Raw genomic sequence first — 27614 nt, 5'->3', positions numbered from 1 at the left:
TGTGGGGACGAAAGGGCTCTCAGAATGACTGGGGCTGTGTGCCCCGGGCTGCCCAGGCCCCTGCAACACAGGGCTGGTGGGGCCTGGGACCCGCAATCCCCCCGGTCCCCACCCGGCACCCTGCTCTGCACTCACCCAGGGAGAAGATCTCCCAGAGCAGCACCCCAAAGGACCACACGTCGCTCTGCGTGGTGTACACCTTGTCGAAGATGCTCTCCGGCGCCATCCACTTCAGGGGCAGCCGGGCCTGCAGGCGGCAGAGGAGGTGTGGCTCCTGATCCTCGGTTCCGCCCCCACCCGCCTGCCTCAGACGCTTCGCAGGTCACTTGGGTCCCTGCAGGCCCTCAGACCTTCCCTGTGGACAGCAGGGCGGCCCGCACTGCCCCGCCCCCCCCCCCCATCCAGAGGCCCTCGGCCCGCACTCACACTGCCTTTGCGCACGTAGTCCGGGTCCTTGTAGATGTCCCGGGCCAGGCCAAAGTCGCAGATCTTGACCACGTCGCTCTCTGACAGCAAGATGTTGCGAGCAGCCAGGTCTCTGTGGATGCACTAGGGGCAGGAGCCCGTGGAAGGGGGCGGTCAGCAAAGGCCCCTGGGGCAAGGCCATGGCCACAGCCACCACGAGGCCCTGCTCCTTCCACCCAGGATCTCTGGGCACCCCCAGGACTCGCCCTGTGGGGGGCTCTTGGAGGTTTTGGGACAGCCGAGGAGGCTGTGAGGTGGGACAGGCTGACTCCACATGCAGCTCTGCCGCTGCACCGCTAGAAATCCCGGGGAGTCATTTCCCCTCCACGTGGGCTCAGTTTTCTCCACCAAGTGGGAGAAACGCACCTCAACCTCAGGGTCACTGTGGAGGGAGTAGGGACCGCTCACGTCATGGCGGCCGGTGGGTCCCCTTCTCCCCTCGGAAGGGCCTGCGGGGCAGTCACCTTGCGGGAGGCCAGGAACTCCATGCCTCGGGCCACCTGGAAACTGTAGCAGACAAGGTCTTCCATGGTCAGCGGGCTCAGCCATAGGTCCTCGGCTGTATAAAGGAGCAAGGTGGGCTCAGGGGGGTCCCCTCCATGATCCCCAAACTCCATACCACCACAAAGGCTGTTCACCCAGCCCCTGCTGCATCTCTTGGGGCCCGTGGCTTTCCCCTGCCCTCAGCCTGCACTCCGCCACCCTCACTGCTTCCAGGTCAGCAAGCACTGCTGCACCACCGGACCCTTGCACCTGCTGCATCTGCTCCACCTCCCTGTCTGCGGGACAAACTTCTGCTCATCCAGGGAGGCCCAAAACAAACATTAAAATCTATGAACACCGCCTCCGAGCAGTCCTGCTTTCCTAAGGCAAACCCATTACCCCGCTCCCATACAAGCCCCACCAGGAGGGCTCCAGGCCAGCTTATGCCACTGACCCCAGACCATGAGGTATCGTGGTGCCTGCCACATTTTGGGCAAAAGGAAGCCAGGCTCTTACCGTCTGGAACTGGAGGGGCCCGCTCTGCCCTGCCCTTGCCCGTCAGCAGCCTCGTAAAGAGCGCCCTTTCACTGCTCCCGGGTTGCCGCCTATCAGCCCGGGCGCCCGCCACCATGGCATGGAAGCGCCTCCGCTGCTCCGAGGACTTCTCCTGCGATACACAAAGCAGGCTGAAGGGGGCCTACCACCTACAGCAAAGGCATCACCCCAGCCCACCTTGGCACCCCATTGGCTCACAGCAGAGCTCTGGCCCTTGGAGGGTGCCCACTTACCGCATAGGGGCTGAAGGCCTCCCGCTTGGCGCGCAAAAAGTTGGAGAGGTTGCCGTATTTGCAGAACTCCACAATCACCATCAGGGGCCCTGGGGAAGAGCAGGTCGGGCAGGTGCTGAGTGTTTGGGGAGCCAGGGCGCGGGGAAGGGCTAGCACCGCAGCAGCATCCCTGCCCACCAACCCTCCTCCGCCCCAAGCACCCACAGATGCAGTGCTCCGAGGGCCTTGCTTCCCACGCAGGGCGCCCGACCCCATACCATTAGGCTTGGTGCACGCCCCCAAGAGGTTGACCACGTTCAGGTGGTTGCCGATGTGGATTAGGATCTTGAGCTCGGACATCAGAGCGCGGTGCTCGTTAGCGGTGGCGCCCTCTAGAGGGGACACAGGGGCTTTGCGTTGTGCCGGGTCCGCCCGCCTCTCCCCAGTCCCAGCGCTTCTTAGCTGAGGCACCTTCAGCGCTCTCGCCAGCAGGGGCGCAGGGAGCCCAGCACTGCCCAGCCGCCCCGCCGAGGCCGGAGGCTCAGGTGGGGTTGGGAAGGATGACTCAGACCTGAGCCCCGGACCCCGCTCGGACTCCCAGCGACACCCTTGCAGAGCCTTGCGTGAGACCCCGGCTCTGAGGCTCAGTTTCTCTCCCTGCACAGCATCGCTCCCAGCCCTACCGCAGCAGCTAGCTGCTCCTCCCCAGCTCCCCAGCCCCTCCCTCCACTGGCCGACCCCACACCTTTCAGCATTTTCACAGCCACGGTGTCACAGCTGCTGCCTTTGCTGATTCCGAAAGCGGAGGCTTCTACCACCTTCCCGAAGGCCCCGTGGCCCAGCACTCTCCCTGTGGGGACAGAGAGCAGGGTCCAGGTGAGCCGCATGGAGGTGAGGGTGCGGAGGGATGGGCAGTGGGGGCAACCGGGGTGGGAGCCGGGAAGGAAGGCCCAGAAGCGGGAGGGAGGCCAGGAGCCCCTCTGCCAAACAGGAAGAGCCTGGGGGGCAGAGCAGGCAGAGGCCGAGGACAGGCGGACAGGAAGCCCTGCATCCTCTCCCAGCAGGTGTGGCGGGCCCACCCTGCTCAGAGCGGCGGGACATGACCCCGGGGGGCCTGGGAACTGGGAGCCCTGGCTGTGGTTCTGGGGGTGCACTCCCAGATGGATAGGTCAGGACAGACGGGGGCCAGGGAGGACTTCCTGGCAAGAGTTCTGAGAATGGGTGGATTTCAGGGCTCCGGCCTGCGGCCTCTGCCAGGTAGGACAGGGCGGGCGGGGTGCGCTGGGTGCCGGCCTCACCGAGGTGCAGCCGGTCCCTGGGGAACTCCCACTGGCTGGCATCGTAGGACAGGTATTCGCACTGCTCCTCCAGGGGCACCTCCCCCGGGTCCATGATGATGGACAGGTAGCCGGTCTTCATGTCAGTGTGCGCTGGCTGGGGGTGGGAGAGGGGACGGCTCACTGGCCGGGCCATCGGTCCGTGGCTCGGGTCCAGCTCAGCCCAGGGCAGATGGGAGAGGAGCCCGACACGGAGGGGTCTGGGCAACAGGGCCATTTCCGGGGAGGCGAGGGTGCGGGGTATCTCAGGGACTGGCCCGGGCAGAGAGAGGCCCTGAGAGGAGCCGGGGAGAGGCTTGCTCACCCTCCTCATGTTGCAGAAAATGACGAGGAGGAGGACCCAGAAGAAGACGGCGATGACCCCGGTGCCAACGAGGATCACTATCTCCATGCTGCCTCTGTCCTCGGAGCCTGAGTGGGCAGACGTGACCGGGTGTAGAGGGGGCCGCAGCCCTCCGCGCGAGCGCGCCCTTCTGGCGGGCACGACTTCAGGGGGGTGGCCGCAAGAAGGCACCCAGCCGGGGCGGGAGGTGGGCGGAGGCGCGCGAGGGCAGGCCGGACCTTCCACGGCCACGCTGGCGGAAGAGTTGACGCAACCCTTGGCGTTACACACGCTGCACAGGTAGCGGCCCGCGTCCTCCTCGCGCACGCGCTGGATGCTCAGCTTCTGGTTCGAGTCCGCCAGGTCGATTCCTGAAGGAGGCGGGTTACGCATTCAAGTTCAGATGGGTCTGGGGCCCTGACCTCCAGAGCCTCCGCACCCCGCTCTTCGGCAGGCCCCGCCCCCTACCGGACTCTTCCTCCAGCAGCCTCTCGTCTTTGTACCACACGATGCTGGGCACGTGCGTCCCAGCCACCCGGCACCGCATCTCCAAGGAGTCGCTCACGTTCACCAGGAGGTCAGTCAAGTTCTGTGCAAGCCTCGGGGCTTCCAGCGCTGAGGGCAGGAGTCAAGAGGGAACTAAGTGGAGTGCGGAAAGCCAGGGGGCCCCGGGAAGGGGCCTCCAGAGAGCAGAGAGCAGGGTGGGGAGGGAGGCTGGTGCACGTGGGTGGCCGCCTGGTGCCTGCTGGGCGGGGGGGGGGAGAAGGCTGCGTGGGAAAGCGCTGCCGTTCTCCCCGGCAGCCCTGCTCGCCTCACCCTGTACGGACAGGTACTTCTTGTGGCAGTGCTTGTCCTGGCTGTGCCGGTCCTGCACCTCGCACACGTAGTCGCCCTCGTGCTCGGGCGCCACGTGGGGGATGGTCAGACTGAGCGTGGTGTGGCGCGCCCCAGGCGCTGCCTCCTCCAGGCTGGCGGCCAGTGGCGTGGCGAACAGGTGCACGTTCTTGCAGTCGAGCATCAGTGGGTTCCCGTGCGCGTCGTGCAGCGTGGACAGGTTGAGGCGGTACCAGCGCAGGTGCTCGTACGTGTAGTTGTCCGCCTGGCAGCTCAGGCGCACCGCCTGGCCCTCCAGGGGCTCCTCCGACGGCTCCGACTCGATGCTGAAGCCGTCGGGGATGGCTGGAAGGGCGGGAAGGATCGCGGTGACACGAGCGATGTGGTGACTCACCTGCCAGGTGCCTGCTTGTCCTTTCCCATTGACCTTTGGACTCACTCCGCTCTCGATCAAGGGAGACCACCGCCCCTCACTGACCACCGAGCGGTCACAGAAGTCAGCCTCACTGGCTGTCCTCCCTCCTGCCTCCCCCCGGGGCTCTCCTGGACACACCCCACCCACCCCAGCTGCTGCCCCCACTTCTCCCTGTGAGCTCCTCCTCGCCTGGCCCAGTGGGGGGCCCTAGTTCTCATCCTGCTTCACTGTTGACCACACCACACCACTGTCCTGTACTTGAAACATTCTCCTGGCCTCGTTAGCCTTCAGCGTAGCTTTCGCTCTGATTTCCTCTGGGCACTCCTCGTCAGGCTCCTGTGGGCCCCTCTCGCTGCACCCCCGGAGTGTTCTCTCTGGCTCCCTCTTTCTTCTGGGTCCCCCGCCACACCCCTAGGCCCAGGAACCTCCCTTTCTGAGGATTCCTGAGGTCACTAACATGTTGGAAAATCCGAGGAAACTAGGGACCTTCTCCCAGGACAAAGCCCACCAGTGATCCGCCTTCTTCAGACCCAGGGCGTGGGGCGTGGGGGAGAAGCAGGACAGCACCCTGGGGGAGGCCCCTCCAGGGCCGAGGTCAGAGAGGGTGCTGCTGCACCCAGGGGCCGGCACCCCAGTCCTCATGCCATGGTCTGCAAGTCTGTCTCTCTTGCCCCGATGTCTTTCTCGGGTGCCCCACGGTCACCAGACCTGAGTGGGCCCCAGCCCGGTCTCCCCCTCTCCCAGGCCTGCTCTCCTCTCGAGCCCGCCCGCCCGCGGCACTCACTGGTCACATAGAAGTAGATGAGCCGCTCGTCCTGGCCCACCTTGTTGAAGACCACGCACTTGTACATGGCAGACACATTGGCGGACTGGATCACCAGCTTGCTCACCGTCTGGGCAGAGCACAGGCCGAGAGTCGGTCTCCGGCCCTGACCCTCCCCTTCTGCAAGGCTGTGCTCATCGGGCGCGGGGGAAACTGAGGCTCTGAACCGGAGGCGACAGAGCTCAGAGGCAGGGCCAGGAGCGTATAGAAGAGGAAGTGAGGCTTGGGGCAGCAGAGGCCGGGGAGGGGGCTAGTGCTCCTGGGAGAGGCCAGGGGACAGTGGTCTGGACGGCTGGCATGGCAGTGGGTAGGGTCAGAGGGTGGCAACAGGCAGGGCTAGAGAGAATTCTGGCTGTGGATGGGCTCAGGCTGTGGCCATTTGAGGAGGGGACAGGGGCCTGGAGGTGCTGGGTCCGTCCCAGCCAGGGTCATGAGTCAGTCTGGGGCCTAAGACGAGTGGCAGGTCCCCATGCAGGGCCCACACCACCTGTCATCCCGGAGCCCTGGACAGTGGCAGGGGGAGGCTGGGCCCTGGACTTCCAGAAGAACTCCAGCCTGGGGCAGTAGGAAGAAGCTTGGACACGGGAGGAGAGCGGGCCCTAAGCCCTGCCTACCACCCCGTGATGCACCCCCAGCCCACTCGAAGCTGGGCACTTCCTGGCTGGGCCTGGAACAGGAAGAGGCTCTGGAGGTGTGCAGGAAAACAGGAAGTGACTGTAGGAAGTGGGTGCCTTTGTTCGGTCCCCTCCCCCGCCTGGCGTATTCTAAGCATTGCCCCCAAGGCTGGGCCAGGGGCTCAGCAGCCTTTGGTAGGGGCCAGGCCAACCCCGAGCCTGGAGCCTGTGGGCAGCTGCAGCCTGTGGCTGGCCACGCAGCCTTGAACCGTATCTTCCTTGTTTGGGAAGCAGCCAGCCCTCCCCGCACGCACAGGCCGGGAGTGGAGGCCCAGAGACGCTGTGGAAAGTTCGTGACTCAGCGGCTCCCGGCAGAGCCCTGCTGCCTGGTGGGAGCCACAGAGGCCAGCACTGGACGCCGCCCCCTGGACTCTCCTCTGCTCCTGCTGGGCAGTGGCCTGGCTGGTCCCTACCTTGTTCTTCCCCTCCACGAATTCGGTCCAGGAGTCCAGACTCTCGATGGGGTTCACGGCGTCCTGTGTGGTCACCTGCTTCCAGTCCCGGCACTGCAGCATGCGGTCCCGCTGCTGCCGCGGGCTGCTGGGGATGAGGACGGACAAGGGCTGGTCAGCGGTGTGGCAGGGAGGGGTCGTGTTGTCTCGTTCAGGGTCCCCTCCTACGCTGTGGCGGGTAGGGTTGCCTTTGGCTGAGGGGAGCAGGGGTGCAGAGCCACTGGCTGTTGGAACAGTCTCTCACTCGGTACGCTCAGGGCCTCTGACCGCCCTGCAGGGGCTGCCAGACACTGCCTCCCAGAAGGGGCCAGCACAGGCCGAGTGGCCCCCGGGGCTGCTCCGTGGCCCCCTCCTCGAGTGTGCCCCTCCTGCAAGGTCCGCCCAGACCCCCAGGGGTGGCAATTAACACCCCTGCCCCACGAAGCCTTCTCCCTTTCTCCCCATGCAGACAGGGTGTCTCCCACTAGGGCCTGGGCCCCCAAGGGGCAGAGCGCAGCAGCCAGGGCACTGTTGGTGGGTACCGAGCGTCAGAAAGAAGCGAATTTGGGGGTACCAGCTGTGACTGACAGCCCTGTGGTCTGGAAGAATCTCTTGTGAGCCTTGGACAGGGGAGACCCAAGGCCACCCCAACTGAGCCCGCCTCACTGACCGCAGCCCCTCCCTGGTGCCACTGCCCCTTCTCCTCCCTTGGGTGCCAGCTCACGTCCCTCCCACCCGTGACCCTCCACCCTGCTCGTGATAATCTCTTGCTAAGTGGCAAACAAGCCCTGACACTCCTGCCTCAGCTCCCTTTGCTGGCTCCCCAGCACCTTCCCCACCGAGGTCCACCTCTGCACCCTCCTCTCCTGTGCCCTGCTACCCCGGGCCTGTCGAGTTGGCACCTCCTTAGATGTAAGGAAGCACAGCCCAGCAGGTGGCCTTGGGGAAGTCACACCCCTTCTCGGACCCTCAGTGTCCTCCTCTGCAAGGACTGGCGGTAAGTGCTAGAGCAAGGAGCCCCTGAGCGTGGGTGAGGTCGGTGCCCCGTGCCCACGTTCAGCCAGCCCGTCTCCGGACCGTGGCCAGTTCCGCCTGCTGGACAGGAGGTGCGCTCCTGGACCAGTGGCATCGCCGGGTTCTCTCCGACGAGAACCAGGACGTGCCGTCCAGGTTCGAGGGCAGGTCTGACCTGTCTGAGAGGCTCTGAGCCTGGCTTGGACGGATGTCGTGGGGGGCAGTTACGGTGCGGTGGAGACAGGGTTTGAGTTTAGGGCTGGGCTCTGGGGGAGGCGCGAGGCTCGAGTCAAGGCTCTGGACGTGGACCAGGCTGGGAGGTAGGGCGAACGGGCTGGAGTCCCACTCACAGGCTGCGCCGGGCGAAGGTCTTGCAGGGCGTCCACGGCCGCCAGTGCCACTGCACGCTGAGAGGAGGGGGTACCCCCTGGGCAGTGCAGGTGAGGGCCTGGCGGCTGCGGTGGGAGTAGATGCTCGGGGAAGACGCCTCCTTCTCGTGGATGCTGGGGGGCACTAGGGGCGCAGGCAGGCAGCGGTCAGAGGTCCCTCTAACCACGCCCACCGGCCCACCGGCCGCCCCGCCCCGCCTGCCCCTACCATTCACCACCAGCTCCAGGCTGATGTTGCGCTTCAGGCCAGCCACAGAGTTCAGCAGGGCGAGGGTGTAGATGCCAGCACTGGCTTCGGTCACCTCCTTGAGCACCAGGGCGTGCGGACTGTGGCGCCCGGGTACAGCCTTCCTGTCCTTGTACCTGGCCCGGGAAGGGAGTTCAGGTGCTTGGTGGCCCGCCCAGCCCCACCCCCGGGCACTGGCTCCCTGCCGTGCCCCAGCCCCCACAGTGGGGAGGTGCCGTGGGGAGGCAGCCCCCCAGGCTAGCCCAGGAGGCTGTGGAGTGCAGGGCAGGGCGCCGACTCTGCTCTGGGGCGCAGAGGGCCTAAAGACTTTGGGGGTGTCTCCAGGTACCGGCATGGCCACGGCGGGCTCAGGAACACAAGGTGTGCCCTCTCAACAGCCCCGCAGGGCTCCCACGGGGAGTGAGCTCCTGCTCGGTGCGGCCGCCGTATCCGGGGCCTGCCCGTGGCCGGGGCTGGCCTCTGGTGGCCAGGCGCGAGGCCCAGGCCAGGAGGGCCCTGCCGGCCTTCGGAACGGACTGTCTCTTTCTCACAGGCTTTCGTGGCGCATGCGGCCAAGGCGGGGAGGTACGCTCCTCGAGGGGCACAGCCTGGACCCTTACCTCGTGGGGGCCCTGGCTCTGTGTCCCCCTCCCTCCTACCTGCGGTCAAGCACCCACTCAGCAGACAGGCCTGTCCTGGGGACCAGTGGGGTCCTCGGCCCGGTCTCTGCTGCCTGCTCGCTGCTCTCCAGTTTCCACACTGACTGCCTGTCTCCCCCATGGAGCGGTCCCCACTGGGGCAGCACCGTCCTGGGTGTGCGAGGCCAGAGGGACACAGGAGAGGCACAGGCCTCAGGCAGGGACCAACAGTGAGGCGGACGCAGGGGCCCTGCTCTCAACTGGGAGGTTCGTGACTCACTAGCGTCACAGCCACTCGGCCTGTGGACTCTGGTGCAGTCCCGAGTCTGCCGCCCGCTGCACCCGAGACCCTGGCAAAGCCCCTCACTGCCTGGTCTGAAAACAGGGGATGGAAGTGCACCTTCCAGCAGGGGGCGTGTGGCCTGAGGTCAGGCCCTTAGCCTCGGCCTCCTGCACTTGGGGGGTCCATGTGCCCCAGGGGGCACTTTGGGGCCTGTCTGTTTACTCGGTTTCCATCCATTCGCTTCCTCGGGACCATTGCACACCCAGAAGGGGGGGGCCACTGTGGGGCTGCAGTGACCACCAGCGCCCCAGCAATGTCTCTGTGAGCCTTGGGCCTGGCTGAGCTCTTCTGGGAGGAAGGTGCCGGCCAAGTGAGAAGAGAAAGGCCGGGCTTGGCGGAACACAGCCAGCTGTCTTCGGACCAGGCCTGGTGCAGCAGAGCCATTCACCCAGAGAGAGTCAGCCTGATGGCCTCGGGGGGCAGGGGAGAGGGCCCCAGGAGGCTACACCTGTGAGGGACGTCTTATACCAGGGGTCCCCAACGGACCCCGAGGTCTGTGGTCTCAGAGGCCGGGTCACACCCAGGCCGGGCCCTCCCAGGAGAAGCTGCATCCAGCCTCCAGCCAGCAGCCTGGGCTGCTGGCCTAGGGCTCCTGGAGCCTCTGCTACCCCAGATTCGGGCTGTTCTGCCTGAAGGGGGCGTCCCAGGCAGGGAAAGGCGAGGCTTCGGGCTCAGGTGGCAATGGTTCCCCCATTCCTGGACTCTGCTTCCTCCTCTGTGTGCTGGGGTTGGGGAGATGTGACGTCTGGGGGGGGCACGTGGACCACTCCGGTGACTGGAGGGTGCAGGGGGTGCTATGCCTCCCCAAGGTCCCCTGGGGACCCCCCCTGAGGGGCCCTCGCTGGCGGCGCTCAGCACCAGCCGAGGGGACCCCCTCACTCTCAGGCCACAGACTGAGGCCTGTGGGCCTCCTCCTCAGGGCCCTCCCGGTCTTCACGCCAGGCCTGGCTCCACAGTAGTCTGGAGCCCCTGCGGCACCTCCGAATTTCTGGACCGGAGGGCCCCGGGGCGGCAGCTGGTTCAGAGTGAGGTGGAAGAGCCTGGAGGCATTGCTCCGGGCAGCAGGGCCCTGAGGCGGCGAGTGGGTGTGGGAAGTAGTTCAGTAGAGCTCCACGCTGCGCCCCTTCGCTGCCCCCCACGGAACAGGGTGGGGGGCACCGAAAAGCGCTCACAGTTCGGCAGCCTCCCGGCCCGCCTTCCCTTCCCTCTGCCTGAACTGCCGCATTACAGGCAGGTTCCTTCGAGGTCTGTACAGCGGCCCCCACAGGCTCTCAGGGTGCAGGCCTTGTGTGTGTGTGGGGGGCGCTGCCCTTCCGACCGGAGGGTCCGCTCTCAAGCTAGGCCTGGCAGGCTGCAAGGGGCAGGAGCCAGGACTGTACCATTGGAACTCTGGCGGGGGGTACGCTGCCAGCTTCACCGGCAGCTTCACCAGTGTGTCTCCGGCCGTGGCTTCCAGGATGGGACCCTTGAGCCACTCGACGCTGATGAAGGGCTTTTCTGTGGGACAGGAGGCATTGGTGTGAATCCAGGACTTGGCGTTGCTCCCCTACCCGTCTGGGGACTCCCTGTGTGGCCCCACACCCGTAGGACAGACACTGCGACCGAGGCTTCTCCTGCTCACCATGTGTGGGGACCCAGCAGGCCGTCCACTCAGCCTCCCTTCCCTGGGGCTGGACTCCACATTGCTTGGTGCACTATGACTACTGACCCTGGGCCCACGCCGCACAAGGACCCTTGCTCCCCAGGCTTGACGACTGACTCCCAGTCCATCCAGGCCCCCCTGGGCACACCGAGCCCAGCCAGGACGTACCGTGCACAATGACCTCGGTGCTGTCCTGGAACACGTGGATGCCATTGTTGGCCTTGCACGTGTAGGTGCCCAGGTCCTGCTGGCTGACGTTGTGGATGGTCAGGATGCTGGAGAGCTCCGTGTGAGTCTGCTGGGTGCGCCGCTCAGGCACCCACTTCCCCCGCTCGGCCTGCCCAGGGAGGTCCAGGGTCAGAACGGGCAGGCTCTGGCAAAGCCGACCACCAAAGGCACACCCCGGCCCAGCCAGCAACGGCTCCGAGAGCCTGGGACCCAGGCCCAGAGTTGTCCTCAGGGCAGAAAAATTTCCCCCTCCAACCAGGGTGCCTGGGACAGAGCTCAGTCTGAACCTTCTCTCTGCAAAGGCCGGTGTGTGCCAAGCCAGGGCACATGAGCAGTGTTGGGGACTCCTGGGGGTGGCTCAGGCACAGCCCCTGGCGGAGCTGCTGGCCTCACCTGCTTCCCTGGGTAGTCCCAGTCGAAGGTGACACCGGAGTTGAACTCAGCCCACACAGTGCAGTTCAGGACCAGCTTCTCCCCAACTAGCAGCTCCGTTGACTTTTTGGGGAACAGCTGGATGTCATAGAGCTCGTTGCCTGGCAACACATGAAGAGTAACCCCCAAGCCCCTGGCAGGACGGCACACAGAGTGCAGGGCCCCCGACAAGACCAGCTGCGGCACCTACAGCCCCATCACTGGGGGTGGGGGTCCCCGCCTTCCTCCTGCAGTCCCCCTCCTAGGACATGGGAGAGGTCACTTGACCACGAGCCTATGGCCCAGGGCGCCCCCACCTGTGATGTGCACGATGAACGGGTTGGAGTAGAAGGTCTCGCCGTGCCAGATGGTCTTGCAGTGCACGTACAGGGCCTCGCGCAGCAGCGGGGTGGGTACCCGCATGCCCTGGCGGTCGTCCCACACCACGTCCCGCCCGTCTGGCTGCAGCACTGAGCTTTGCTGCGGAGACATGGCCATCAGCCCCCGGCCACCCCTTCCTCCAGGCCGGGCTGATGGCTGCATTTCCCAGCGGGCAGGGCTGGGGTGCTGGGTGCTGGGGTGGGGTAGGCCCGGGGCTGTACCGAGCGCAGGGTGACGTTGAGGCCGGGGGTGGACACCAGGCAGGGCACCCACATGGAGTCCTTCCTGTTGACTAGGAGTGTGGCCGGCTTGTTGATGAACGGCTGCTTCAAGTCTGCAGAGAGGGAGCAGTTTGTGGGAAGGGCAGGCAGGGTTCAAGGGGCCTCTGAACCCTCGGACAGGGTAGGGGGAGCAGCAGGGCGGTCCCACGAGGTCCACAGGGGCAGGGTGGGGGTGCCCCGCCACCTTGCCAGCCACAGGAGTGCACGGGCCGGGCCCCTCACCTCTCACGAACACGTAGGTGCTGGCCGCCGTGGTGCCCTCGATGCGGGCCTTGATGTACTTGTAGTGGCAGCTGTAGCTGCCCGTGTCGTTGGCATGGGCCTCGGAAAGCAGCAGCACCTTGCAGTAGGGCTTGGCGTCTGTGCCCGCGCAGTCCTGAACTAGCCCCGAGTCTTTGCTGTCCTTCCCTGTGGTTGGCGCTTCCTCAGCCCCTTTTCCCGTGGCTGGCCAGGCCCACTGGAGGGGGTGCTGGCCCCTGGCAGAGAATGTGAAGGTGAAGAGGGGCCCCTCTGCAGTCGTGGGGCCCAGGCTCACCCACAACTTGTCTCACCCAGAGGGCAGGCAGCACAGGCCAGCGTCGGGGCACTCAGCACTGGCCCAGTGCCGGCGGGCGCTGAGGACCCCGGGTCCCTGCCTGGCCCCTCCGGCCTCTTTGTGGCAGGCTGGCTTGCAGAGTGGCCTGGACCCTGGTCAGAGCTGGGCTGCAGGGGGACTGGGCCATCGGGTACCTGGCCTGGGCTGACGGTGGCTGCTGAAATGGGTGTAGGGTGACCTGGGGCCCAATGCGGGTTGACCCAGGGGTGGGTGCAGGGGTGACTGGTCTGTGGTCCATGTGAAATGACTGGGGTGACCCAGGGGTGTGGGCAGGGTGGCTGGTCTGTGGCCCGGGGGAAATGACTGGGGTGGCTGTGGAAAGGTGGGTGCAGAGTGTGTGGGACTGCAGGGCTGTGACTCCCACAGCCAGGCTCCTAGGAGACACAGGCACCAGAGACCCAGGCCTCCAGGCCGGTCGGCCCCGGGGAGGGGCCGCCTTCGGGGCTCCCACCACCACCGCGCCTGCCTCAGGTCTGCTGCCTCCTTGGCCTGACGACAGCAGGGATCCAGACCCCTCTGCTCATCTGGCAGGGGGAGGGCTGATACCTGCAGGAGATGGACAGGCTGTCCCCGGAGTCAATGACGTGTGTCTCCTCTGTGACGTTCAGGGTCGGGGGGGTCATGGAGTAGCCACGCACCAGGCCTGGGGTGGGAGACAGGTTGGGGCAGCGATGCGTTATGAGTTCACACCTGAAGCCAGTCAGGTGCAGGCCCCTCCCCGGGGCAGGGTCCCTGAGCCACGTGACAAGGCGGGGCCCAACCCGGTGATGCCTGGCGGAGGCCTGGACTGGGCCCACACTCCGGCCGCCCGTCGAGAGCTGAGCTGCCAGCGGGACACCGACAGAGCACAGTGCAAATAGCACATGACACTGGGGGGTCCTTCAGCCTGTCCCCTTGGCCTCGTGACCCCCACGAATCTGCCCAAGGGCCCCTCCCTTCCGAACTTCAGACTCCCAGCCCCTGCTTGTGAGGTTTTCTCGCACGGTGCAGACTGTCTCCAAATGTGCTCCCCCACCCAGTGCGGCCTACCTCCTGCTCTGCCAGATCTCAGAGTCCACTTTGTCTTTCCTGGGTTTCTCCAACTGCTGTCCACCGTCCAGGCCCCTGCTGGCTGCCCCAGATCTTTCTGCCTCCATCAGTCTCGGCCCCCCATTCCTCCTACAGGCTTGTTCCCAAACGCACAAATGACCCCACTCGCCTAGTTGAAAACCCTCCCACAGCCCTCCAGGACCGTGGCCCCGCCCCCACCCCTCCTCGCCCACCACCATCCTGCCTGTGTGCGTGTGCACATGTGTGTGCATGGGTATAAGTGTGCACCCCTGTGTGTGCCTCTCTGTGGGTGTGGATCTGTGTGTCCATGGGGTTGGTGTAGATGTGACATGTCTCTGACGTGTCAATGAGTGTGCATGTGTGTGTGTGTGTGTGTGTGTGTGAGGTCCTGGCACGCCTGGGGGGGTCTGTGTCTGGAACTCGGGCAGGTGCATCCTGCCGGGCCGCCTGAGACAACAGGAAGACAGGACTGGGTGGCAGAAGGCCCTGGGCTGTGTCCTGTCCCTCCTGGGGGGCAGTGCCCACTCTCCTGCCCCAGCCCCCAGCCCCTTTCGCCGCCGAGGTGCAGCTCCTCTGTGCTCCCTACACCACTCTGGCCCTGCACCCTGGACTGCCCTAGAAGAGGCACCTGGGTGGTACCCTCATACACCAAGTCTCATTTAGGCACCCCACAGGCAGTGCCAGCGCTGGGAGGTCCTCACCAAGCATCTGGTCACACCGTGCAGACAGAGGAACGGAGGCACCGCCACCCTCGGATGGCAGCCCCTCACGGGGCTGGCGCTGTGCCTGCCACAACGCCTGAACCCAGGGCCCTTTCGAGTCCGCAGGCCAGCAGCACAGCGCCCCCTGGGGCTCTGCAGCGGGAAAGCGGCCCTGGCCTCTGCTCCTAGGTGGCTCCTCCATGTGGGTTCTGTGGTCAGACCCATGCATTGCCAGGTGGGCGCCTGGCCTTCCACGCACACCAGCCCCCCACCATGCACCCACTGGGCTGCTGGGGGGGGCACCCTGCAGTGGGAGGCCCTCCTGGGGTTATGAGGGGCTGGAGGGGAAGCCTGGAGCAGTGGACAGGGATTAAAGCCACACCAGGCAGACAGCTGGCCTCTGAGCTGCACAGAGGGTCACACGATGGGCTTGGGGGCGGAAACTGTGGGGGGCGGAGAAGCTGGCCCTCCCCATGGCCGGCATGTGGCCTCCACTGCCTGGGCAGACAGTGCCCCCCTGCCCAGGGACCGTGTATTCCCCCCACCGGCCACGCCGGCAGTGTTGCCCTGAGACTCCTGGAGGGGGGTGGGCGTCTCCCCTTTGGGGTACACATCCAGGTGCACACCTGGTACCCCCAGCTCTGAAGCTGTGGCAGAGGTCACAGACGTCACAGGCTCCTCTTTGCCTCCAAGATGAAGGGGGCCAGTCAGGCCCCTCCCTTCTGCCCACCCCCTTCTCTCCAGCTGCTCATCTCAGGGCACGTCTCCAAGAGGGCGGGGCCTCTCGCCGTCATCCCAAAGGGCCTGGCTTTGCACGTCGGGAAGTCTTCCGCCCCAAACGCTCGTGCTCCTTCCCCTCGAGAAGCTGTCTCCTCTGAGTCTACCCAGTGCTTCTCTGCCTGACAGGAATGCTCACCGTGACTCGGACCTGCTCGGGCTCCTGCTGGGTGTGGGTGTGGGGGCGTGGACGGGTGGGGCAGTGTGGCCTGTGGGAGCTCCCTCCCTAGAGGCCCCCGTGCCCCGGGGCAGCACCGGGCTGCACTGAGGCCGCACTAAAGTAGAACCACCCCCCTGCTTGCCAGCCTCTCACCCGTCCCCATCCCTGTCCCCGTGAGTCTCTCCCTTGCCGCCAGGCTCCCTGACCTGCCCAGTGTCCCTAGTCTTCACTCCCCGCCGCCCTGGAACCTGCGTGAGCGGCAGACCTGGCGGTTGGTTGGCGTTACTGTCTCCCTGCGCCCCCACCTTAACTGAGACTGCGCTTTCTGAGGGCACCACCGCCCCTGTGGGTCACTGTACTCCACTGCAGGCCTGACACTGGGGAACTCCTGGTGGCCACCTCCCCTCTCCGAGGGCACCGCCCCTGCCCCACTAAAGCTGTCATCGGCTGTTGTCTTGGTCACTTCCCTTCATCCTGTGCTCCCAGCCTGGCCCCTCCACCTCCACTGGACTTCAACGCCCACATGGTTTCTCGCCAGGGCCCTGGCCTTGTCGGCCCCCACCTCCACTGCCTCCCCCCACTCCCTGGGCCCCTCACTTCCTGGGCACATCCTGAACCTGGCCCTCTCCGAGCTGCTCTCACCGAGTGCTCATCTTCCTGAGCACCGCTCCAGCCTCCTGCGCCACCCGCACGGTGCTCCTGTCCCACCACTGGGGAGTCCTCCAGCAGCCCCCAAACTCCCAGGCCAGGGACCCCTGCCCTTGGCCACCCCCTCCTGGCCTCACCCTTTTCTTGGCACAGCATGGCCCAGGGTCCCTCACTGCCCCTGGACCCCCACCATGCCCCTGGGACGCCACTGTGCCCTTCAGCGGCTCAGCGCCAGGAGTAAGCCGGAGCCCTGCACTGCAGCCTCCTTCTCTGTGCCTGTCTGCCGACCTAACCAGGCCCTGGGCTGCAGTTCAGGGGGGCTCTCCTGCCCTTTCACCCTGCCCTCCCAGCACTGACGAGGGAAGCCATCGTATGGAGATAGCTCACCTTCCCACCTGCAACAACCCCGCTTCCCGTAAACCCCAAACTCTCCGGCCCTCCCTCCCTCAAGGAAGGCCCGGCCTCCCATCAGGTCACCAGCTCCAGCCCCTGGACCTGACTCCCACAGATAATTTCTCTCCCTTCTGACCGCCAGCATTTCTCTGGGATCGCCTGCTGTCTCACAGAACTGCAACGCCCGACCCAGAGCCCCCTCCCAGTCGCGGCCCCCATTCCTGTTCCAGGACTGACGAGGGGCGCTCGTGGGCAGGGGCGGAGCTGTGAGCCACCCTGCCCTCACTTCCCCTTGCGCCTCTGCCCAGCCCCAGACTCCATGCCCCTCACTTTCCAGGCTCCACGCTCTCTCCCGAGTGTCCGGGCACCTCCAAATTCTCCATCTCCCACCCAGTCCCCTTTTCTCAACGGCAGCTTAAAGAATCCGGCTGCCACTGCGCTTGACCACCCTGTGAACGCCCGAGTCCCACATTCCAGATGCTAAACTCCAGACTCACACCCTCGCCATCCCTGCCAAGGGCTCCTCTTCCACAGCGTCCATCTCCCCAGATGGGACAGGAGGCCCGCCTCTCCCACCCCAGCCCTCTGCCAGTCCCCAAGGCACTTCAGAGCCAGACCGCTGGCCCCCTGGGGCCGGGGCCTGCCCCCTGCCACGCTTGTCCCCGATGTTGCCCCTCGGCCACTCTGGTCTTCCTCCACTCCTCAGTGATTGTCGGTGGGAGTTTAAAAGCCCACTCTGCTTTCCTACCAGCGGCTTCTCTCTGAACTGCCAGGAAAATCCAAACCCTTGACTTTGGACTGGCCCTCCCCCTCTCCATACCCTCCAAGTCCACTGTCGCCCTGCGTGCTCACCCTCCGGCCAGTGCGGCCTGCAGGCTCCTCCACCCCCTGCCTTGCTCCCTCCGCAGCCCTGCTCCCTGCACACACCTCTGCTCCCCGCCACCTCCTCGCCCCTGCCGCGCCCACAGGGCTGCTGCTTGCCTTCAGCCAAGATGGGGCCTCCTCACCTCCTCCCAAACCTATGTGCCCCTTTGAGTGCCCATCTCAGCCTCCTGGTTTCTTGCTTCATCCTTCTCGTCACAATCAGTAATGACTTCATTTACTTATCTGTTTCGGTCATGTCTTTCCACTTCCTCCACTAGACAGTAAGTTTCAACAGGGTCAGGACAAAGACCGCCCCCCTTTCTCCACCACCCGGGGCCTAGCATGGCACCTGGTGCAGAGCGAGGGCTCCATAAACGAGCCTTATTCCTACCTGTCTAATGAGTAAATGGGTGGGTGGGTGGATGAAAGGACAGATGGATAGAAGGATGGATGGGTGGGTGGATAGACGGATGGGAAAGCTGAAGGAAGGGTGGCCAGATGGAAGGACTCACAGACAGACAGATGGGTAGAAGGATGGACAGGCTGATGCATAGTGTAAGTGGGTGAAGGGACAGCTGGACAGCTGACCGACTGGCTAAAGAAACTTCGCGGGTCTTTCTCTGTGTTGGAACTGTGTCCGACCTCGCTGTTCCTTTGGTAAAGAAGTTCCAGGTTTAAGGTCAGGACCCTGGCAACCTGTGCGCCCAGGCTGCTCCGCAGCTGGGGCAGACCCGGGACTGAGGGCTGCGGTGCCCACAGGCTTCCCGTTGCCCAGCCCCCACCCACAGCCCGGAGAAGAGAAGGGAGAAGAGAAGGCGCATCCTTCCTGCCTGGCTGTCGTCTGTCCCTGCCATCCTTCCCTTCCCGCAGCAGGAAGCCCCGTCATCCTGGCCTCTGCCGCACTCCCCCTGCCTTCCTCTTCCTGGCCCAGGAACTGGCTCCTTCCTTCCCCTGGCCAGCAGCTCTGGTCCCCCAGCCCGCAGCAGAACAGTTGGGGCTGAGCCGAGGTCAGGGAGGCCAGAGTGCATGCCTCTTCTCTGTGCTGTCAGCAGCCTCGGGCAGCAAGGACCCTGGCGTCAGCCACAGGCGGCCGGCTGGCTGTGGGAGCAGCCGCTGGGATCTGGGTGGGGGGTGGGCAGGAGGGGCAGGAAGGCTTGTGGGTTAGGCACTGCCTCATGTGGTCCTCACTCAGCCTGGGGGGTGGGGAGCATGGGGTCCTCAGTCCCGGCAACAGCAAGAAAACCGGAGCTCCGAGCCCCATGGTAGTGATGGCTGCAGCAGCAAAGGAGCCTGGGCCTGCTGAGCCCAGACCTCTCCCTGCCCGGGGCCGCCTCTCCATCCCCTTCTGTCCCACAACCGCCCTGAGGGCCAGCCTGCCTCCCTGCCCCCAAGCGCCTCCTTCCCCACCTCCAATCTGTCCCTTAGCCCAGAGGGGTAACCCTCAGCTGCCTTCTCTGGCTCTTCCTGGCCCTCCAGAGCTGTACATGACCTTGGCCTGGCCTCCAGAGTATAGCCCATCCCCAAAGCACCTGCCCTCCTGGACAGCTGCACCTCCCAACTCACCAACCTCACCTACCGTCCATCTGCAGAGCCCACCAGGCCCTGGCCCACCTCCCGGCCAGGCTCATGCTGTGTCCCCTGCCCTTCCCTGCCCCCTGACAACTGCTATTCCTGCGCCAGGGTCTGTGCAGTGTGCCCAGGACCGAAGGCTGTGATCGTCACTCCCTGTCTCCCTCCGGGGCCTTCGCCCACCCCACAGGGTGGGGCTGTGCATGTCACTGGGCTGCTCCCAGGGGTCAGGATGTCAACAGCCTATGTCTCTGTCCCCAGGTCCGGGAGGGCTGCCCAGCAATGACGTCAGGATGGTCTGTGACCTCAGAGGGCCCCCTCCTTGCCCTGGCAGAGGGTGGCGGTAGCATGGGACCACTCTCCTTAGCATCTGTGCCCAGGAGGACAGAGGCTGCCAGGGTCAGGCGGAAACTGCAGACGGGGGAGAGGTGAGAGAGTGGCCCTGGGGGCAGCTGGCCACGCGGGGCTGGGCTGGAGGTCTTTGTATCAGTTCAGGGTGGGGTGGGGGCTCTCATACGCAGGGCTGCTCTGTCCTGGAGGCCCGCCACCTGGCTGGCCGCCTCCGTGCCTGCAGCGATGAAGGCTGAGGGTCAAGAGGCCATCGGTACCCCCACCCCCAGCTCTGCAGGATGGAGACGGCTGGGCAGGAGGGGCCCCGAACCTGGCTGCTGGACCACAGTGCTACTGTCTGGCCGTGTGGACTCGGGCAAGCGGGCAAGTCACTTCCTCCCAGCCCCCACTTTCCCACTTGTGAAAAGTGAATTGTCCATCAATGTGTCGAATTGCTGGGGACCACAGACCACAGACACCAGAGCAGCACACCGGGAACCACTGGGAGAACACCGTCAGCGGCCCTGCACTCTGGGCCCCCCTGCGGCGCTGCCCGCTGCCTGCCATTCCTGTCGCAGCAGCCGCCGCATCTCACTGTGACCCTGTGCTGCGGTCACAGATTGGAGGTGGGGGGGTCCCCACAGAAAGCCTTCCTAGTGGGAGGGGCGCTCATCTAAGCTTACGTGGGCTTTGTAGATTGAGTAGGAGTTTGCCGGCCCAGGAGGAGGGGACCCAGGACAGAGGGTGCAAAGGCCAGAATGTAGGAGAGCTTGGGCCGTAAGGCAGACAGAACAGGTGGAGTGTGGTGTGGGGCTCTGAGGCCACAGAAGATGGCCCCGCTCGCAGGCCCAGCCTCAGGCCCTTGGCTAGCTCCCTGCGTTCGGGGTCCAGCTCTGCCCACCCATGGCCTTCCTCCTCCTGGAAGTGGCCCAGCCCCCAGGGCTTTCAAGGCCACCTCTGAAGGCCCCACTGTTCCTGGCAGCTCTGCTGAGCTCCAGTCCTGGGAGGCCCTGCGCCCCAGATGTCTCCCGCTGGGTGCTCCCCAGGCCTCGGACCTTGACCGGACCAACCCCCCCCCGCCCCCTCGAGAGGACAGCCAGTGCCATGGGGCGCACACGGCCACGTGCCCTGGCCCCGGATGAGCAATGTGAGAAGGATGGAGGATCCCCAGTGTTGGCGAGGATGTGGGCAAACAGGCCTCACAGGAATAATTAAAAAAAAACAACGCTCGTGCACTTTGACCCCCAACTCTGCTCACTCCGATGCATCCGGTCATGGCAGTGACAGTGGACATGTGTTTAGCACTTTCTGCCGACTAGCCCGCCGTGTGCGTAGCGCTCCTGGGACCCGTAACGCCCCCCACCCCCCCCACCCCAAGGGCACAGCGTTCTTGCCGTTCTGCAGGTGAGAACTCTAAGATGCGAGATTAACTCCCTAGTCAGAGACGACCCCTGGGGGCGTGCTCCACGCAGGGCTGCGTCGGCTGGGTTTCTGCAGTTCACGGGATGTAAGAGCCTTAGACCAGGGGCTCTCCTGCCTCCCACACGCCTGGAGACGCTGCTTTCCCACCCGTGATGTTCGCCGTCCTAGTGGCAGACACACGCCGGGCGCCCCGACTCCCCTTGTCTCTCATGGCCAGCTGGTCACCAGGTCACGTCCACTCTCAGGTCCAGCGACACAGACGAAGGGTGTCAGGAGTGCCAGGCCCGCCCTCCCCTCCCCTGCCACTCTGGCCGAGCCCTCTGTCCCCCAGGGCCCTGGCCACTCCGGACACCACAGCCACGCCTCTGCAGCCTCCCTCCAGGCCTCCCCACTCTCTTCTGACTCAACACACCAGTGTCTCCCCACTGGCGGAAACTTCGTCCAGTGGTCAGGGGATCATTCTAGATCCTTCTCCTGCTGAAAACCATTCCCTGTTTCCCCAGCTTTTAGGGGCAGATTCTGAGCCTCTCCCCTGACCCTCCAGCCAGCTTTGCTACCTGCCACCTGCTTGGTGCCTCTACCAGCCCTGGAACTGCGAGCTGAGGTCACCTCCTGCGGGCCCATCCCCCCTCCCACATGCCCACAGCCCGCAGCCCGAGGCAGGGGCTGGCTCACTGCGCACAGCAGATCCTTCATATGAGACCCGGAGGGCCCCTCGCAGTGTCCGCCTGGCGTGGGGCTCCCCTGCGCCTGCTCCCCCCCACGGGCTCTGAGGATCTGGGGTCTAGAGACGGCACCCGGCGTGTGGGCAGGTGTGGAGGTGAGGGATGGAGGTGTGGGTGTCTGGGGCTGGCCAGGGGTAGACCTGGGAGATGGCGATGCACCTGTGGGGCGTGACCTCGGGAAGGACCTCTGGGACACCAAGGTGAAAACGTCCCCTAGGTTGTCAGTAATTTAGGATCCCACATGCCCACCTCTCTGGAGCTTCCCCAGGAAATGTGGACAACCGCTGGCGTGCCTGCCCCCTCTTGGCCCCCATGCCACCTGGGACCAGTCAAGCTGCGCTAGACCCGAGTGAGCCAATTCACCCTCTGGCCTTAACTTCTCACTCTCCAGACAGGCACAAGGAGCCTGTGCCGTGAGGTCGAAACCTTCACGCACCACTGTGTAAAGCAACCTGATGAACCACTGTGAACAGGGGCGGCTGGATCCCCGACAGTGGGTGTGCGCGCCTGCCCATGTGCCTGACCGCCCGCGCCGCTCAACGCAAACGACTCTGCCTCGGGTGAAGTTTAGGGTAGCTCAGAGCAGAGTGTTCCCCGTTGAGTGAAGACAAGAGCTTCCCCCGAGCTCACCCTAACACCTGGAATCCAGGCTCCCCGGGAGCACAGCGGTGGGAATGAAGCTCCCCACCTCCACCCCCATCCCCAGTGGGCCCCTGCCCGGAGTTCTGCACAGCCTCGGGAGGGCAGGGTGGAGGGCAGCGCAGATGTGGAGTGTGCTGGGTGGGGCTGGGGTGTGCGGCAGGCGCAGGGTAGGTGGACATGGGGCTGGGATGCCCTGGGGACTCCAGCATGAGGACCTCCAGTGCCGGTCCAGGAAGCTGGTGCTGATCACCCAGGGGCCGCTGAAGGCTCAGGTCTCCGCTTTAGAGAGTCCGCCCTGGGGCAGCACCCTGGCAGCTGCGGGAAGTAGGGAGTGGTGTCGAGGCTGTGTGGCAGCGGGGATGGTCTGAGTACCTCGGGAAGGATGGGGAAGCGGGCAGGAGGGAGCCCTGGCTGATGCTCAGTCCCCCGTGCAACACGGCCCAGGGTGCAGCCAGCTGTGCGGGGCACTTGCCCCGCCTGCCGGGGGTCAGGACTGGCGGTGTTATCACACAGCCCAGCTGGCTCAGAGGTGGCCCCTCGAGCTGCTAAATCGGGGCCGTGGGCTCCTGCCACAGGAAGAGGGAAATACAGGCAGGATGTCCTCTTCTGTGGCCGACAAGTCCTTTCCCATGAACCCCTGCTGACCTCGCTGGCCACGTGGCGGGGCTCCCCCACTCATCACCCTGGCCTGAGCCTGCCGGAGGGGCCACCCACGCCCAGCCTGGCCTGGGGCAGGGAGTGCCTGGTGTCTGCCCGCCGGGCTGCAGCCTCCCCACGGTGCAGACCTGCACCTTCCTCCCCCAGACTTGTGCCTTCGGTGTGACCGGAAAACCAAGATCCCAGAGGAAGCCAGCGTCTGAAAAGGCTCGAAACTCAGGAATCCCTGGCTGCCGCCGGACATGTGGGCAGGGTCTTGCTCAGGGGTCGATGCAGAGAGTGCGAATAGCTCCCTGGGCCCTTCTCCCCACCTGCTCTCCTCTCCCAGGGGCATCCCAGAGGGCTGCGGGGCAGAGGCTGGGCCTGGGTGGAAAGCAGTCCGCCACCGGGAGGGTAACACCCAGAGGACAGCAGGATGGGTGGAAGGCAGACCTAGAGAAAAACTTCCCCTCACGGCTAAGACTTCCCTTAATTGCCCCGGGTTCCTGATTCACCTCAGTCCCATCCTATTCAAGTGCTCCCAATTTTCCTCTTTCCTTATCTGGCTGAACTGCTCCAGCCGGGGTCTCCCGGGAAGTCCTGCTGGACGCCTCTGCCCAGAGGACCTGCCTCCCCTGGGGAGCACCTTGCCTTTCCCCACATTGGGTCCTTCTCCTGGGGTCCCCACCCGGTAAACAACTTCATGGCCCATTCCACTGCTTAAGCCAGAGACGGGCCCTGGTCCCACTCTGCCCCACATTGCTGCTGCCTCCTCCCCCTGCCCCCCACGGTGCATCTCCTGGTCCATTCACCGTCTCCTTGCTACTGGCTCACAGCTGGTCTGTGCGTCTGGCCATGTCTTCATCAACCCTGGCCAGGTGGCTCCCTGCTCAGCGCCTCCCTTTTCCAGATGTGCTGCTGGCTCCTGCCGTCTCCACCTGCTTTGTCCCCCTCCCTCACCCCAGACTCTAGCTGCATCTGGCCACCCACAGATCCCCAAGCACTGTCTGGAGTTTCCTGCCTCTGGGTCTTTGAGGGTTTGTTGGCTCTGCCTGGAATTCACTGCCCTGGAGTCTGCCGGCCCCTCCAGGAAGCTCCAGCTGGAAGTGCTGCTGCCTTCCTGTGCAGCCACAGCCACCAGCTGGGCCACTGGGGTCACTGAGCACTTGTGTCCCTGTGCTAGACATCCAGTGCCACATCTGTGTCCCTGCTTGTCCGACACTCAGGAAATCCCCGCAGGACGGACCTAGGTCCACACCCCCCGGACCACCCTGAGCACCATGGCCTGTGCCTTGCACAGAACTGCAGTTGCCTCCTCTGGGTCGGGGGGCCGCTGCTTGGGGGCAGGGTGGGGAAGGCATGGCCAGGGGCTGGCCAGACAGTCCCCTGTGACACCTCTCGACCACTGTGCTCTGGGGAGGCAGAGCCCCTCAGCCACACTGACCCCAGAGGCCTGGTGGGCACATGAGTGGCACCTGCACTAGCTTCCCCAGAGCCCTGAGCTGGGGTCAGTGGTCCACAGGTGCCAAGTAATGTGGGCCCGGGCCCCGCATTCTGCCTGTACCAACTGGCCTCCCTACCCCAGCCCCACCCCATCCCACACACCTGGGCTCAGGGCTGGGGAGCTGGGGCAGTGCAGAGAATGGTGACTCAGCCCGAGGCAGGGGCCACTGTCCTCAGGCCAGAGCGGCTAGCTGCCCTGCAGTCACCTGCCTCCCTTGCTTGTCCCTGAGCCGAATGCCCACTGTTCAGAGGTGCAAACGGCCTCTCTAAGCCCACAGCAAAGCCCCTTGGGGCCACCTGCCCCGTCTACAGGGACACTGCCGGGGCGAGGCTTTTTGAAAATGGACCGAGACACCAGGCCATGATGTCCAGCCAGAGCATGGCCCCTCTTGCCAGCCTGTCTCATGGCCACTCCTGAGGAAACTGAGGTGCAGGGAGGGGCAGAGAGGGGCCCAGGCCAGACAGCAAACCCTTTGGGGAAGGGCTGGGACAACGGTCTGGCTTCAGGAACAACAGCACACCTTTGAGGGGTCTGCCCCAGAGACCTGGGCCCTCTCCTGCCAGTGCCTCCCCTCCCGCCCTGGCTGCGCTGGCACTCAGCTCAGGCATGTCTGCTTCTGCCCTATTGCCCCCCATCAGGCTGAATCCTCCTCACCCAGCAGTGGGTGGGGCAAGTACAGGGCTCAGGGAGGGCAGCGGTGGTCTCCTCCTCTCTCTGTGGGCATCTTCCCACCAGCTGAACCCCAAGCCAGCCTGGGCCACCCCTCCAGGGGCACTAATACCCTCTCTCCTTCCCTTCGTGACAGTCTTCAATAAGAATCACCTCTCTTTACAGTAGGACTGGCCTCAGCGCCCCCCAGCACCCGGGCACCAGGACAGGGGCCTCTGCAGCGGGTCCCCACCTCCCCCTCTGATCCCTCTGTGAAGGGCACCCCACCCCAGACCCTTTGCCGGGCTCCCTCTCGGCACGCCAGCCCAGCCTCTCCCTCAAACACTGCACTCAGCTGCCTGCCAGATGTCTGTCTCCTCATGGCAGGGTCCCCCACAGTCCAACCAGGGACCCATTCACTTCCCCACCCACACTTATTCAGTCACTCAACAAACACACCGAGTGCTTGTGAGAGTCTGGGCCTGGGCTGGGTGCAGGGCCGTGGGAAGGACCCGGGGTGGCAGGGTCAGTTCAGACTGGTCCACCATGAGGTCTGGACAGATGCCCCCTCCTGCCTCCCTGGAGGTTCTCCTCCACGTTGCCAGGCCCATGCAGGTTGTGAGCCCAAAGACCTGGGCTTACCACTCCTTTACTTCTGGCCTCCTGGGGACCTTGGAGATGTTATGTGTGCTGTGGGTCTATGCGTCCCCATCTGAAAAATGGGTCTAACACTCCCTTGTGAGGTTTAAAAGAGACGAAGCATGTAAAGGCAGTATTTAAGGCCCACGCTGAAACGCTGAGACCCCAGCTCTCCTTTCAGACCTCCCAGCACTCCTCCCCCAACCCTGGGAATCCATGCCCACCTCCTGACCGTCTGTCTGGTTTCCAGGGTCCCCAGGCCTTGGGTAGAGCCCCCCAGCTCATCCCTCCTCCGCCGCCCCGCCGAAGCTTCACCTCTGCTGTCTCCCCCCAGTCATACCCGCCCGCCCCTGCTCACCTCCGCTCTCTCTAACCCCTAAACGGCAACCTCCGGTCCCGCTCCCGCCTCACACCGGACCCAGCTTCTCCTGTGCTTAGCACCCTTCTGTGGTGGTCCCTGCCTTGTGGCCAGGATCCTTAGCCTTGAAGACCCCTAGACCCCCAGACACTGGGAGGGCCGGCCTCTTGCCTCTTCTGCGCTGCTGATCGCTCACAAGTTGCCGACTCAAGATTCTCCTCAAATTCCAACAGTTAATCCTTCCAACTGAAGGATTCTCCCCAAATCCTTCCAACACTCGGGAGGATTTGCGCACAATCCTCCCGAGGGCGCGCCTATCTGCAGCGGTCCCGAACCTTGCCCGCCGTCCCTGGCCTGGGCAAGGTAGACAGGCGCCTGCCCCGAGCGCCCCCTGGGGGGCCGACCTCGAGCACGGACGGGAGGCGTCGGGAAGTGCGCACCCAGGGCTGCAGCCGGTGGCGATTGCCGCCTCGTCGCCCTGGGGCTGTCGTGGGCGCCCCGAGGCTCTCCGAGGGCCCGGACTCCACGGGGGAGCGAGTGGGGAAGCAAAGGACCCAGAGTGAGAATGCAGCGCGGCCGGGCCAGCGAGGGGGTGGCTGGTGCACGGACGGTGCGGCGAGACCGGGCGCTATTCCTACGCGGCGGTACAGCCGGAGCCCAGTCCCTGACCCGGCTGCAGTACCCGCCCGCCCTTTCCTCATCCCGGCCGGCACCCGCCTGGCCCGTCGTGCTCCGTGCGGTTTCCGCGCCCCTGGTCCCCGCCCCGTCTCCCCAGGTGCCCCAGGCTTGCGGGCGCCCTGTTCCCACCCGCACCCCGTCGGCTGGGAGAGAGAACCCCCGCGTGGCTAGCGGCGCGCCCGGGCGGGCGGAGAGCTCACCTCGCTCGCCGTGGAGCAGTCCGAGGCAGAGCCACAGGAGCAGGCACAGAGAGGCGCCCCGATGCATCTCCGGCCGCTGAGGCGCGGGTCCGACCTGCGTGGCCTCCGCGGCGGGGTCTGAGTGTGAGCGCTGCCCGGGGCGGGGCAGGGGGGCAGTGGGCGGGGCCTGGGTTCCTGCCACGCCCCTCGCACCTCTCAGCTCCGCCCCGGCGGAGGGGGCGCCCTGCCTGGGTCAGAGGTGCTGCGTCGCCGCCCCGCCCCCCCTTCGCCAGGCGGCGGGCTGGTGAGCGCTCACTCCCGGGGAAGCGTAGCTCCCGAGACCCCGGGCCGCTTGGCGCAGTGCATGGAGGTGACGCACAGCCGCTTGTCGTGCGCTTCAGCCGGACGGGATAGCGCCCGGCGAGCCAGGTTAGATTCACGGTGGCCCCGCGTGTTTTTCTGTATTTTCTTCAGTCAGTGAGTGCTATATTTAAAGTCGGGGGCGGGGAGCAATAACAATGACAAAAATGGCTACAAGTCAAATCTTTGAGAACATTCCGCAGACTTTATCTTGCCCCTCACGTGGTGTGGACGGAGGTCCAGGCCCCTGCAACCCACCTGCGTCCTGCCCTGCAGGCACCGCTCCTCTGCGGGTCTCCCTCGAATACTTGGGCTCTGGGCTCATTCATAAGTGCTTTTATCAGGTGGCACTTTACTCTCTGACTTGGCAACCTTCCCGCAGACTTCCTTTCTCTTTTCAGCGCTAGAATTTTCCTATTTACAACGAATCCCACCACGATGAGCACCTCCTGCACTCACTTTTATTCTTCTTCATTCACACTCTGCCCGCGGTCCGTCCGTCCATTCACTGGTCCTGGCCAAAAACCAGGACGAGGGTGTTGCTAACGACCACGACCAGCCCTCAAGTGTAAGTAGGAACTGAGTATGTTGTTAAGTTGGAACCACTAATCAGTGGGGACAGTTTTGATGAT

The 27614-nt window shown here is 65.0% G+C and overlaps 1 protein-coding gene across 5 annotated transcripts in view; it reads right to left on the bottom strand.

Annotated features, from left to right (window-relative positions):
• The window catches only part of FLT4 (fms related receptor tyrosine kinase 4), a 38215-nt gene extending 11468 nt beyond the window's left edge, over positions 1 to 26747 (bottom strand). For 4 of the 5 annotated variants that reach the window (XR_008390014.1, XM_037136383.2, XM_053656847.1 and 1 more), the window contains exons 1-24: positions 26644 to 26747; positions 13246 to 13342; positions 12327 to 12580; positions 12045 to 12157; positions 11760 to 11922; positions 11425 to 11564; positions 10972 to 11140; positions 10541 to 10658; positions 8163 to 8317; positions 7916 to 8078; positions 6534 to 6660; positions 5408 to 5516; positions 4191 to 4553; positions 3843 to 3989; positions 3614 to 3745; positions 3357 to 3463; positions 3014 to 3149; positions 2461 to 2565; positions 1994 to 2107; positions 1737 to 1825; positions 1465 to 1615; positions 930 to 1024; positions 427 to 549; positions 136 to 247 (exon numbers count right to left, since the gene is read on the bottom strand). Coding sequence is in view for 4 of the 5 variants with exons in the window: in XM_037136383.2 (XP_036992278.2) it covers positions 136 to 247; positions 427 to 549; positions 930 to 1024; positions 1465 to 1615; positions 1737 to 1825; positions 1994 to 2107; positions 2461 to 2565; positions 3014 to 3149; positions 3357 to 3463; positions 3614 to 3745; positions 3843 to 3989; positions 4191 to 4553; positions 5408 to 5516; positions 6534 to 6660; positions 7916 to 8078; positions 8163 to 8317; positions 10541 to 10658; positions 10972 to 11140; positions 11425 to 11564; positions 11760 to 11922; positions 12045 to 12157; positions 12327 to 12580; positions 13246 to 13342; positions 26644 to 26710 (3349 nt within the window). In the remaining variant the exon portion in view is untranslated. The remainder of the gene's footprint in view (positions 1 to 135; positions 248 to 426; positions 550 to 929; positions 1025 to 1464; positions 1616 to 1736; positions 1826 to 1993; positions 2108 to 2460; positions 2566 to 3013; positions 3150 to 3356; positions 3464 to 3613; positions 3746 to 3842; positions 3990 to 4190; positions 4554 to 5407; positions 5517 to 6533; positions 6661 to 7915; positions 8079 to 8162; positions 8318 to 10540; positions 10659 to 10971; positions 11141 to 11424; positions 11565 to 11759; positions 11923 to 12044; positions 12158 to 12326; positions 12581 to 13245; positions 13343 to 26643) is intronic. The other variant, XM_053656848.1, reaches the window with a different exon arrangement.
• Between the last annotated feature and the right edge of the window lie 867 nt (positions 26748 to 27614).

This window comes from Artibeus jamaicensis, unplaced genomic scaffold (genome assembly GCF_021234435.1).
Source record: "Artibeus jamaicensis isolate MK-2021 breed Jamaican fruit bat unplaced genomic scaffold, CSHL_Jam_final scaffold_286, whole genome shotgun sequence".
NCBI lineage: Eukaryota > Metazoa > Chordata > Mammalia > Chiroptera > Phyllostomidae > Artibeus > Artibeus jamaicensis.
This window is presented reverse-complemented; position numbering and strand designations above follow the sequence as displayed.